General features: G+C 38.7%; 1 protein-coding gene across 2 annotated transcripts in view; it reads right to left on the bottom strand.

The window, feature by feature from the left end:
- The window catches only part of LOC106883193 (PCNA-interacting partner-like), a 42,511-nt gene extending 28,557 nt beyond the window's left edge, over nucleotides 1-13,954 (bottom strand). Inside the window, exons 1-2 of one of the 2 annotated variants that reach the window (XM_089349727.1) lie at nucleotides 13,722-13,954; nucleotides 2,311-2,414 (exon numbers count right to left, since the gene is read on the bottom strand). In XM_089349727.1, coding sequence (XP_089205853.1) covers nucleotides 2,311-2,413 — 103 coding nt within the window. In that variant the 5' untranslated portion in view covers nucleotide 2,414; nucleotides 13,722-13,954. The remainder of the gene's footprint in view (nucleotides 1-2,310; nucleotides 2,415-13,721) is intronic. The other variant, XM_089349728.1, reaches the window with a different exon arrangement.
- Nucleotides 13,955-14,189: the final 235 nt, after the last annotated feature.

The raw sequence follows: 14,189 nt of genomic DNA, 5'->3' as shown, positions 1-14,189 counted from the left end.
TAAACTCTGCTTCATTGGACACTAAACTCTGCTTGTGAAGACCTGTTGGGGAAGTGAATTTGAAATCGAAATCAAACCAAGTTCGATGACTGGCACCCATGCCAATCTCTCCTTCATTGGACACTGAACTCTGCTTGCAAAGACCTGTTGGGGCAAGTGAAATTGAAATCGTAATTGAACCATGTTCGATGACTGGCACCTGTGCCAATGGAGCACTAACTGCACTGTCTGAGCATGATCATTGCCAGAGCAGCTGTCTGGCTTCCATGCTAATGGTCCGTAAATAGCACCATTTGTGTGTGATCGTTACCAGCTACGCCTTACTGGCACTTGTGCCGGTGGCACGTTAGAAAATCATTCGGACAAGGTCGTTGCCAGTGCCACTGGACTGGCTCCTGTGCAGGTGGCATGTAAAAAACACCATTTTGAGTGTGGCCATTGCCAGTACTGCGTGACTGGCCCTCGTGCCAGTGGCACGTAAAAGCACCCACTACACTCTCAGAGTGGTTGGCATTAGGAAGGGCATCCAGCTGTAGAAACTCTGCCAGATCAGATTGGAGCCTGGTATAGCCATCCGGTTCATCAGTCCTCAGTCAAATCGTCCAACCCATGCTAGCATGGACGGCAGACGTTAAACGATGGTAATGATGTTATCTGTGTCTCAGTCAGGATTATCTGCAAATGGGAGATGACTAGCTGTTGCAGATAGTTCAGAATTGCAAAGAAATTAGTTCTTGCATCAGCACCATCTAAGAGAAGATTATGAGAGCTGAAAGAAATTGTGGACATTGAAATCACTAAGAAAGGTGAATTCAAAGATAAATACAGAAATCGTTTAAGCATAACAAAAGACAGTCAAACAGCTGTCAGAATTTTGGAGCATGGTAGAAGCAACAGATGAATCCAAAAGAATGAGGAGGAAAATCTTTGAACCTGAGTAATTGGATGTTTTATTGCTGTTCATTCAGGTGAGTGGTGGAGAGAGTGAATTCTAGATATATGCAAACACATACCACCTTTCTGAGTAAGGTTGTTATATCGGGAGTAACCTAGACAGCAAAGAGGTAGAGATTTGTACATCAAAGAGGAACAGAATATGTGATTTGTGTCTTCCAAAACACAAATCACATATTCCATGGAAAGGAGGAAAGTTGCAGAGGGAAAGTAACATTATTTTGTATCTTTATCAGTCTCTTAATTGAAGAAAAAAGATCTTTAATTGTAGATCAAAACTGAATTTGTGGGCTCAATTTATCCATAATTCACAGTTAATGGGATTCAGGGACAATATTTTATGAGAATGATGTTTTTGATGATGGCTATCATCATCATCATCGTTTAACGTCCACTTTCCATGCTAGCATGGGTTGGACGATTTGACTGAGGACTGGTGGACCAGGTGGTTACACCAGGCTCCAATCTGATTTGGCAGAGTTTCTACAGCTGGATGCCCTTCCTAACGCCAACCACTCCGAGAGTGTAGTGGGTGCTGGACAGCATCATTCTTGGTACTGGATTGGTTATTATATTTTATTGGCCTCCAAAAGGACGAAAAGTATAGCTGGCCCTGTCAGGATTTGAACTCTGAATGTAAAGAACGAGAAAAATACTGCAAAGTACTTTTCTGATTAAGTAAGTATTCTACCAATCAACTGTAAGGTTTATGCATAATCATATACACACGAGCCAATGAAGAAGTCTTTATGCAGAAGCTCGATTTGTTAGGAAAAGCAGCCAGATTTTAAAATCACATTAAAAATAATAGATACATGGGATAATATGTTGCGTTGGCACTCCATCGCTTACGACGTCGAGGGTTCCAGTTGATCAGATCAACAGAACAGCCTGCTCGTGAAATTAACATGCAAGTGGCTGAGCACTCCACAGACACGTGTACCCTTGATGTAGTTCTCGTAGAGATTCAGCGTGACTCAGAGTGTGACAAGGCTGGCCCTTTGAAATACAGGTACAACAGAAACAGGAAGAAAGAGTGAGAGAAAGTTGTGGTGAAAGAGTACAGCAGGATTCGCCACCATCCCCTGGCGGAGCCTCGTGGAGCTTTAGGTGTTTTCGCTCAATAAACACTCACAACGCCTGGTCTGAGAATCGAAACCACGATCCTATGACCGCGAGTCCGCTGCCCTAACCACTGGGCCATTGCGCCTCCACATGGGATAATATAGTCCCTGTACAAAAAGACAAGATAGTTACATCAGGAAATCCTTTCATCATAGGTCTGCTCAATGAGTTTTTGCTGGATCAAATAACAACCATACACACATTGCTATGAAATGAAGTGCTGAAACTCACCATTATTGCCATTAGAGGAGATATCTTTAACCAACTCAGTGAGTAGAGATTCAATGTTTTCTATCTCCCAATCAGAGAATAGGTAGACTGTTGGTTCTGTCATCCTGTTCAAAGAGAAATAAATGTAAGTTAATTAAAAGTTCATAATTTAGAAACATCCCCCCAAATCATTATCAAATTCCATTTTCAGTTGTGCTAAGCAGAGATCTGAACCTTCCTCTCAGGATATGGCACTGGTTTAACACAGTTTAATTTCCCAGGAAAAGAAATCTATTATTTACTCTCTATAAGATGAACATGAACTGAATTGATTTCAATCCTGTTCAGAGACACAGCAAAATAGCAAAGAGAGACTTTTTATATAGTAACACAACTTACCAGGAATAACAGAAAAATTACACTCTAAACCAGTGTTTCTCAGCCATTTTTACCTACGGACCCCTTTAATTCCTATTTTACTCTACTGCATTCTTCAAGCCATTCAATGTTTAAAAAACCATATATTTTTATAATTAAATATTATTATGAATTGTATTAAAAAAAATCATTAAAATATTTTGTGTATTGTAGAAATATAACCAATTTATTGCAGAAAAATTTTAACAACAAAATCATATATGGGCCTCCAGTTGAGAACGACTGTTCTAAACCCTCAAAAGAGAAAGGCTGGATAGTATAATAGTGTATCTGAATAAAAGATGTGATGATTATAGTTCAAACATGCAGCATTGAGCTGCGTAGTATTAATAACAGATATGTTAATGTAAACTTTAAAAATATACAAGGAAGCGCATAAACATATATTTTTTTTTTCTAGGGAATTTGGATGTAAGAGTTTGCAGCAGCGCCAGAAATAGAAACTATTAGCTATTCTGCTACTGAATCATGCAGTTGTCTTCTATGTAAAGCTTGTTAGCATTACATCTATGCCTTCGTGCAAGTAAAATGGAGAACAATGGAGATTGATTTTGAAAAATTTAGATATTTACACATTTATTGGCATACTGATGGACATTTTCACATCATTGGCTGTCTTTCCAGCTTCTAACCACACAAACCAATTATAGTGCCTCTTTGTGGTTGCTCAACCTGCTAGAAATAGCAGCCAAATCTCTTAAATTACATCCTACATGCCTTGTGATATTTAGTTATGGCCCTTTATGATCGGAGTTCAAATCCTCCATCAAAGTCTACTTGTCTTTTCCTCTTATGTTATTGATAAAGTAATTGTCAAGTATTAAGGGCTAATTTATATTTCTATACAGCATCCTAAATATCAATAGCATTGTAATAGAGGAGACCTTTAGAAAAGAGAAGGACACATAAGCTTACATAGTTCTAGATACTCCTAAAAAGTTAGGATGGTCATCACTGGAATACTCTGATCATAGGCTTGCTCAGAGTTGACATAGGCCATAAAGGGACTTTACAGACTATGGAAAACATGAGAGTACACAATGATTAAGAGTAAAAAGGTTTCAACTAAACTAATCCCCTCTTCTTTAAACACAGCTTTTGTATCTCATATCACAAGTTCCTCAGAATGATGATGATGATGATAAGAATTCATCATAATGATTGAGTTTCCTTTTCTGAACTAAACTACAATATATTCAAACTACAACTTCTGAATGCTCATGGCAAGGTATGCTTGTCACATATATGGGACAATGTCTTTAATAAGCATATACATGAAACCCAATGAGAGATTATCTATGCAGCCACTCAGCTAATCAAACTGTTAAAAATAGCAGCTAAATCTCCTCATAATTTCTTACTTGAAAAAACGTATTGGATAATCTAGTTGTAGATATACTATATTTGAACAAAAGTCTGGATGGTCATGACTAGAATGCCTTTGACCATAGGTCAACCTGATTAGGGATGAACTGAGGTTAGACACCAAATATGTACAAAACCAGAATTGTATGAAAACACAAAAACATCCAACTGGTATGTGATTTGTGTCTTCCAAAACAAATGGGAGATTTGAGAATGATGTTTTTGATGATGGCTATGTTAAAAATAATTGCTTAGGAGGAGTGGGTTAGTGGACAGCATCATTCTTGGTACTGTGACATGGGAAATTTTCTCAGGTTGCCTTCTGTATCCATAACATATAGTTAAGTAATATCATGAATGAGCTGCACCTTCATTAAAAACAAAAAGATCACGGGAATTAATAACACTTATCAAGGGTGAGGGAGACAACCCCAAAATTTAATCCATTTTCTTTGTTATTAATGGAAGGGTTGTGAGGGTTGAATCCTCAGGCATCTCCTCTGTAGGGTCCTATCAAAAGCAACCGCCAGACTCTCCAGCTGGATTCTCAAGTGCCAACTGTGACTATGGATATTATTCAGCCATTTCATCCTTGGTCTATTCCTAGGGCTCCTGCTAGTTGGCTCAGCTTGAAAGAATCTGTCTTGCAACACTTACCTGCAACATTCAAATCACATGTCTGTGGTACCAGTGTTACAGCCTCTTAGTGCAGAGCAATAGCAGCCCGACCTGGAGAGACTTTCTGATCTCTGAGCTATACACCTTATCGAGTAACGTTACTTTTGAGATCCTTTGGAAGAGCCCCATTTCCTCCGTTTATATTCACAATTGTACTTTTTCGGTCATTACCCAATATTTATGACCACAAAAAAAACCGAATTTTTTTTTTTTTATTAATCTCTCATCTTCTGGTGATTGAATGTTGGAGCTGGTACATTATTGTACCAGTATCAGCAATTCTAGCATCCAATTCCACCTCCTGCTCCCCATCACTCCAAAATTCAAACTGATTATAAATTGAATGTGAACATAGGCGCAGGAGTGGCTGTGTGGTAAGTAGCTTGCTTACCAACCACATGGTTCCGGGTTCAGTCCCACTGCGCGGCACCTTGGGTAAGTGTCTTCTACTATAGCCTCGGGCCGACCAAAGCCTTGTGAGTGGATTTGGTAGACGGAAACTGAAAGAAGCCCGTTGTATATATGTGTATATATATATATGTGTGTGTGTGTGTGTCTGGGTTTGTACCCCCAACATCGCTTGACTACCGATGCTGGTGTGTTTAGGTCCCCGTAACTTCGCTGTTCGGCAAAAGAGACCGAAAGAATAAGTACTAGGCTTACAAAGAATAAGTCCTGGGGTCGATTTGCTCGACTAAAGGCGGTGCTCCAGCATGGCAGCAGTCAAATGACTGAAACAAGTAAGTAAATGAGTATGCAGTAAAAAGGAGTCTGATCTATGGTAGGTAGAGGGAAAATATGGAAGGTTTTGGTTTTTGGCATCCTCAGCATAATTTTATTCATATTTACCAAGTCACAGACTGGAAACATTCACTCATTAGGCAATTTAAATTAATGACATGAAAAAAGAGAATGCTTTCTGCATGAAGAACATAGAGTGGAAGTTAACATAAGTCCAATATAATTACATTCTCTCATCGCTCAACAGTGCCTTTTCAACACCCAGTATATTCCTTCAATATTAAGACGGTTGTTTTAAGACAAACATACAGAAAGCCAAGAATTCTATCGGGGCAATGAGGGCAGTCGCTTAACCTGTTAGAAATAGTAGCCTAATTTTCTTCAAATCACGCCTGTTATGTATTCTTTTGTTCTTTGTGGGATAATAAACAACTCACTGAAGGCATTGTTATGTTTCTACATGTTTACTTTATTTGACATGTTTACAAACAGTGTCTATAGCGGAGTGATATACGCTGTGCGTATCTGCCTTAAACACAGTTCATACTGCTTAGTAGATGCGCTTAACAAAATAGTACTGCTAGTGAAGATGTATTCATATATACGTATACCTATGCATGCACATAGATATGAACATAAACATCCCTTCTTCTTATAGAAGTAATCTCCCTTACACTAATGGTTGTCAGCGCAAGGGTGGCAATCCTGCAGCAGAAACCATGGGATTATTCTGCCCACACACATGGTTTTCTGCTTCCTAATCTAGCAGAAGTAGTTGTTTTATTTTCCTTCTCTCTTAACGGTATCAAATCGGTGGTAAAATGTTCAATCTCCATCTGGTGGATCTTGTGCTCTGCACTGGTGTCTGAGGTGTGTTGTTGGGCTGCGGATGGGTGGTTGGTACCCGTTGGGGTGATGATCCTGTGGAAACACGGATTCTGTTTGTGCTGTCATCTGCTGTGCATGTTGTGGTTCTTGTTGGTGTTGTCACTGATGCTGCAGGTGTTGCACGTGTTATCCTCGATAGCTTTGGTGTTGGGCGGATGTGGGCCCTGTTACGTCTCAGCTGCCTACCTGATTCAGTTTCTATAATGTACAATCTTGGAGTTTCAGCTCTACTGACAACCTGTGCTGGGATCCATGTTTTAGTTATGGGATCTTGAGTATGCACATGTTGTCCTCCAAGTATCTCAGGTAAATATTGTACATGTCTGTTGTAATATTTCTGCGCTTGTTCCTGAGTGGCTGCTAGCTTTGCCCTTGTCTCTTCCTGGTCAATAGGAGGTTGAATCTTAGTTGGCAGGGTGGTTTTATATTTCCTGCCATTCAGCATTTCTGCTGGGGATTTCATGTCAGCTCTCAGTGGTGTTGCTCGTAGGGACAAAAGAGCCAGGTGTGGGTCTTCCTTGGATTCTCGGCATTTGACTAGTGTTCTTTTGACTGTTTGCACCTGTCTTTCAATGAATCCATGACCTTTGGGGTAGTGTGGAGATGAGGTTACAATGTTGAACCCATACTCATTGGCTAGCTTTTTGAATTCCTGAGATGTGAATTGGGTTCCATTGTCACATATGATCTGCTCTGGTATTCCTTGCTCTGCCACAAGTCCTCGAGCCACTGTAGTTATTGTTCTGGCTCTCAGGTCTTTCACTTTCCTCACAAATGGGAATTTGGAGTAGTAGCAGACCATTATCAAGTACCATTCTTGGTTCTCTGTGAAAAGATCTACTCCAATAGTTTGCCATGGCCTTCTTGGAATGTCACTGGACATCATCTCCTCCTTTTGCTGTGTGTTTCTGTGCTTTTGACAGATGTGACATGCAGAAACCATTTTCTCTATGTCTTTATATATGCCTACCCAATACACAGCTGACCTAGCTCGGAGTTTGCATTTTTCCATTCCCAGATGCCCTTGGTGGATCTTTTCAAGAATTTCTTTCTGCATTGATCTGGGTATGATTATTCGGGATCCAGCCATCAGGATTCCATTCTCCACAGCTATGCCATCATGGATGGCCCAATATTCACGAATGAGGGGCTGCACCTGATGTCTCTTCTCTGGCCACCCCTGAATCACCATCTGAGTAAGGAGCTGGAGTTCTTCATCTTTGCTGGTCTCTTCTTTTATTTGTTCCAGCTTTGTGTTTGTCACATTTACAATGTGGTGGACCTTTACACTTAGTCCTTCCATCTCCTGTTTATCATGTGAGGACAGTCTGGAAAGAGCATCTGCTAATATCAGGTCCCTTCCTGGCTTGTACCTGATGTTGTAGTCATATTTTTGGAGCCTCAACAGTAGCCTTTGTAGTCTGGCTGGTGATTTTGTGAGGTTCTTTTTGTCTATTTGCTCTAGCAGCCGATGGTCTGATTGAATATTGAAATGTCTGCCATACAGTTATGTATGGAATTTTTCACAGCCATATACTACTGCCAGGAGTTCTCTTTCAATGTTCGCATACTTTGTCTCTGTGGGTGAGAGAGCTTTTGAGGCAAATGCAATAGGTTTACCTTCTTGTATAAATGCTGCACCAACTCCTCTCATAGAAGCATCAACTTGGAGCGTTACTGGCTTGCGTCTATCATAGTACTGCAGAGTTGTCTCTTTACTGATGAGCTTTTTCATTGCGTTGAAATCCTGTGTGTGAAGCACACTAATCAAACTCTACGTCATCTTTGTTTAGTTCTCGGAGATTTGCAGTGTGATCGGCCAGCTTGGGTATGAAGGCTCCCATGTAGTTGAAGAGTCCCAGGAAGCTCCTGAGTTCTTTCTTATCTTTGGGTTCTTTGATATCTCTGATGGCTTCCACTTTAGCGGGGTCTGGTTTCACTCCCTCTGCAGAGTATATCATTCCAAAGAATTTACACTCTTTTGCTTTTATCACACACTTGTCTGCATTGAGTTTGATACCTGCTTGTCGGGTTTTCTCCATAGCTTCATGTAAATTGAAGTCATGTGTGATCTCATTCGTGCCATGCACTTGGATATCGTCTGCTATCCCAATTGCTCCTTTGCAGCCTTGGTAGGTCTCATCTATTTGGCGCTGGAAAACATCTTGGCTCACCTTTAATCCAAATGGGAGTCGGTTGAATCGGTATCTGCTAAATGGTGTGTTGAAAGTAGTTAGCATCGATGATTCTTTGTCTATCCTCACATTCCAGTACCCATTACTGGCATCCAGTTTGCTGAATATCTTGGATCCAGCTAATGATGGTGTGATTTCTTCAAGTGTTGGAATTGGGTAGTACTCCCGTTTTAATGCTTTGTTCAGATCTCTTGGGTCGAGGCATATTCGTAGGGCACCATTGGGTTTTTCTTTGATTACGATAAAGTTCACCCAGTCAGTTGGCCGTGTCACTTTGGTGATTATTTCTTTTTTTTTTCCCATTCTGTCCAACTCTGACATCAGCTTCTCTTTTAGTTCTAGTGGAACTCGGCGAGGTGGGTGGACAATTGGTTTGGCATTGGGATCGACTGTTATGTGGTATCGACATTTCTCAAAGCAACCGACAGTGTCGTCAAAGCATTCTGGGTACATGCTTATCAGTTCTTCTTTATTTGTGATTGATGGTCGGTTCTTGGTAGGCATATCTCTGTCAATCCTGCTTGGAGCTGCCTTCACTTCACCGTTGATTGACACAATATTCAGCTTTTGACAGGTATCAAGTCCGAGAATTGCAGGTCCATCTGTTTTTGTGACATAAAAAGAACACTTAATTATTTTTCCTCTGTGTGTCCCTATGATGGTTGTTTTGCCCAGTTGTGGAATCCTGGTACCTCCGTATGCAGTGAGGATTACATCACTTGGTGTGAGGATTCCTTCTTTGACTTTATGCTCATGTATCAAGTGTTCTGGGAACATCTTTTTGTAGAGGTTGACAAGTAAGATATTACTCTAGGCTCCAGTGTCAATCTTCAGCTTCAGGTCAATGTATGTTCGTTTCCTGCCTGACTTCTTCTGAATTTCTATAGTTGTGTATGCCTCATTTTTCTTTTGGTTGTTATTTCCCATTTCATTTATATTTATTATGCCGACTGCCAAGAATTCCTCCTCTGAAGTATTTTCTTCGAGATATTGGGCATGTATATCTCTTTGTCTTCTTTTTCCACTCCACTTTGAAAATTGGGGCTTATATTTTTGAGACTTTGCTAGTCTGCACATTTTCCCCCAGTGGTTGGGTTTTCCACATGCTTTGCAGTGTGTACCGTATGCAGGACATTTCCTCCTGTCATTGAACTCATGCTCTGTACCACAGTACTGGCATGTTCTCTGTTTGTGGGTTTGTTTCGTCCCACATCTAGATACAATATCTACACTGCTGCCTGTTGCGTTTGTTTGCAGAGTGAGTGACGCCATTTGTTTGGTAGTGGCTTCGAATACTCTTGCAGTGTCTACTGCTTCTGCCAACTTGAGAGCGTCCTTACCGATGAGGGATTTCTGGACTTCTTTATGAGCACACCCCCATATAAGTTGATCGACAATCCTTTCGTCCTTGTCTTTGAATTTGCACTTCTCGGCAACATTCTTTAGTCTGGACAGGAAGTTGTCAATCGTTTCTTGTGGGTATTGTTTCAGGCCCTGGAATTCATATCTATGAATTCTATGGTTTGATCTGGGCTCTAGGTGCCTTTCAAATTTCTTTAAAAGTATGTCTGGATTATTGCAATCCGATTCTGACATGTCCCAACTATTGAATAGGTCTAGGCCCTTCTCTCCCGTCCATAAAAGGATGTAGCTTACCTTTTCATCGGCAGTTGCACCTTTCAGGAAACTTTTGAAAGCTAGTTGGGTTTACGGTTTGAATTTCTTGAATGCTTCCACGATATCATCCGCTTCCCAGTTCATGGTTGGATGTAGATTCATCTGTACGGCGACGGGGGACGCCATTTTTTTTTTGATCGTCGTGTGTGAAGACGAAGCGAAATTCAGTTTCTTAAATTTTAGGTTTGTTGTTTTCGGGTTTTGTTGTAAAGGCACTGTTTTCGATTAGTATTTATCGCTGCCACCATGTCATGTATTCTTTTGTTCTTTGTGGGATAATAAACAACTCACTGAAGGCATTGTTATGTTTCTACGTGTTTACTTTATTTGACATGTTTACAAACAGTGTCTATAGCAGAGTGATACATGCTGTGCGTATCTGCCTTAAACACAGTTCATACTACTTAGTGGATGCGCTTAACAAAATAGTACTGCTAGTGAAGATGTATTCATATATACGTATACCTATGCATGTACATAGATATGAACATATAACACCTATACTATTGTTTGGCAATGTTTTTCATCTTCAAATTTAAAGGTTCACATTTTATAATCTGGCATATAAGACATGTTATATACCAGCATATACAGCATTCTACTCCTGACAAGTTTAATCCTTAACTGTTGTGGAATAAGGCTGCAGATTAACAGATTCAGGAATATGAAATCAGGTATGCCAAGGGAAGACAGAGGGTGGAGTGAGTTGGTCAACAACTTCATGCCAATCAGTCAAGTAACCTTCTGGGATCTATTTTAAAACGGGGGCCACATTTTTCATTAATATTTTACGTAGTGTTTTTGGTATGGAAAGACTTTCAAACTTCGTATACTTATCTATTTTGTGTTATAGAACAGAAAAATATTTTTGTATTCGAATTTATTTCATGTAAAAAATTGTCTTATTTCGATAATTTCAACCAATTACTGACAAGTATTCAGTTGTTTATATTTACTCCTTTGGCTGATTAAGCGATGTAAAGCGTATTTAATCTCCATACCTTCGTTTTATTTGCTTTTTTCATTTTAAATTTGTTTTAACCCTAACCCTAACCCTAGGGTTAGGGTTAGGGTTAATTGTTTCAGAATCGTTTGTTTATGTAGTCGGCACTTAATGTATATCGGCTGAATGAACGTCAGTGATTGGTTGAAATTACAGAAATACGACAACTTTAACATGGAATAACTTATGGATTTCTTTTTTTTTTAAGAAGACTAAGAGAAAAAGATGTTTTATATGACACATTCTACCAGTGTTCCAAGTTTCAAAGTGTTTCGTTCATGAAAAATGTGGCCCCCGTTTTAAAAAAGATCCGCCTTCTGTGTGGTAGGGGGTGAGAATGTTGCATTCCCCTATTCCACTCTGACAAACATGTTGGTAGTGAAGATGTATTCATATATACGTATACCTACGCATGCACATAGATGTGAACATATAACAACGCTTATCTAAAAAAGAGAAAGATCCAAAAAATATATTGAAGATGGGATGGTCGTAGTTAGGCACTTTGGTCAAACAGACATACAAAAATAGACTGAAGAGTGGAGACTACGTGCAACTCATTACATTGCGTATAAAGTAGATAATAATAATAGTAATAATAATAATAATAATAAATAATAATAATAATGATAATAATGAAATTATTGTGTATAGTGCTCAGGTGCACTCTAGCCGTAACAACTCTTTTTTCGAAGGAGTATGTCTCAGACTACATTATTAAACATGTTATTTCAGATGTTACGAATGCAATTTAAGAAAGATTTTGGTTGCTATTTCTAGCAGATTAAACAACGACGTAGACAGTCGCTAACTCGCTGTGACCTGCTTATTTCAAACAGCTGATTCATTGCGCCATATTCTCAACAGTAAGCAATTTCTTAATAAACTAAATACATTAATACATTTTATGCCCTGTTTGCTTCGCTGTACTTTATAAAATGAATTAAAAACCGGGGTTAAGCAACAATACCTACTCATAAGAAAACATTGCAAAAACACTTAACTTTTATCTTTGTCCCATACACATAATACTAGGAAAGTTAGAGAGAGAGAGAGAGAGAGAGAGAGAGTGGGGTATTTAGGACTTCGTCTGTATTTCGTTTGCATGCGAATACAAAATTTATTCTTTCTCTTCTTATAGCTAAATTTGCTGTTAGGAAATGAGATGGACACATTCGTAACCAACCGAAAGGAAAAGCACGAACATCAAAACATTCCATTTTCTTACAATCCAATAATGTGAAAAAAAGAAAGAGAACAATAATTTTCTGAAAGTTTATTGAGCTCTAATCCGAAAACTAAAATTTCTTCTTCAAAACTGGGTAAAGTGTTCGAAGAATTACTGTCAACAATTTGTTTTTTAGCAAGAGTAGCTGGAAAACTTAAATGAAGTGTAGTAATGGGTGATGGAAGAAAGTGTCACATATACCATAACAAACTGAAAAAAAATTTAACTTTAATAATTATCGCAGTCAACTGAATTTTGTTGTTCGTTTAGTTGGTGGTCAAATTATTTACAACTATAATGTTTAAGCTTTAAGTTAAACAAATACGCAGTATGGAAATATTTGTAACGACAAGAAAATATGCATTTTGTTAGTAAATTAACAATTGTTGAAAAAATAAGTTATTGGAAATATTTATTCGTTTTGTAAACAATACTTAACATTTATTTGACAAAAGTTACCACGTAGACCTAGATATGAAAATAACCAAAGTAGTATATAAACAAAATAATACGATATTATAACATTCTGGTTAAGTTGAAAAAAAAAACGGCACTGTCATGGTATTAGCCGTCAGAAGTGAAAGTAGAAAAATCTGACAAGGAACGTTACTGCTGGTTTGAGTTGATTCTTTGGCTACTGACAGCTAATACCATGACTGGCCGGAGCGAGCTGTCTGTCTCTCTCTCTCTCTCTATCTATCTATCTATCACTCGAAAGTTATTGGAACAAATTTGACACCTAAATCCATGCGTTTGAAAACACACAGAGTATAAGGGTACTACTAAAGCAGAGTGGTCCCGAACGCGCAGTCACGCTAGCTAGTCGTGAGTGGTTGATCCTATTATTTTTAAACTTCAAACTTCATTTGTTTTCTATTTTGATAAATTCTCTCTGTTGAAAATTATATTTTTATATTTTAAATAATTTGCAATTTCAGAAAATATATTTTTATATTAAATTTGCGTTTTCTAATTTGATAAATTCTACGGACACAAACAGAGGTGAACGAGTGATAGATAGAGAGAGAGTGAGATAGACAGACAGATAGATAGCTCCGGCTAGTCAGTAGCCAAAGAATCAACTCAAACCAGCAGTAACGTTCCTTGTCAGTTCTACTTTCAATTCTGACAGCTAATACCATGACAGTGCCAAAAAAAACTATTAAAGATACTTTAGTAAAATAAGGATAGAAGTTTAATTAACGCTTAAAGTAATTACCTTAAGTGGCTGTATGTTATTGTTCTCCGAAAACAGCGACAAGGTTTGTACGAAATTTGAAATTCGTACTATGTTGACGTCACTGTCAATGAACCAATCAGATGATAATTGACATATGCAGAGGTTGTGAAATAGATTGCTGTTATCTATTCCTGACGAAATGAACTTATGATCAAAAGCATTGCATCTGTGACTATCACCTCTTTTCTACATCAAGATCTACAATACTGTACAAGGTTTTCTTCCCCCTTTTTGAATGACTGGTATAAGCCGAGCGACCTTACAGAGACTCTCGTGTTGGTTCGCGTCACTTCGTGGAGAGAAGATCGTGACACGGAGAAGAAAAGTTCTCTGCCAGAAACTTTAGACTTCATCTCTTTTCGTGGCATACGAAACTGTCTTTTACTGACGCAGATCTCCACTTGCTATTTGTTTGGATTCTATTTATTTATTTATTTATTTATTACT

This window comes from Octopus bimaculoides, chromosome 3 (genome assembly GCF_046866305.1).
Source record: "Octopus bimaculoides isolate indiv1 chromosome 3, ASM4686630v1, whole genome shotgun sequence".
Taxonomy (NCBI): domain Eukaryota; kingdom Metazoa; phylum Mollusca; class Cephalopoda; order Octopoda; family Octopodidae; genus Octopus; species Octopus bimaculoides.
The sequence above is the reverse complement of the archived record's forward strand: the minus strand, read 5'-3'. Positions and strand labels throughout refer to the sequence as shown.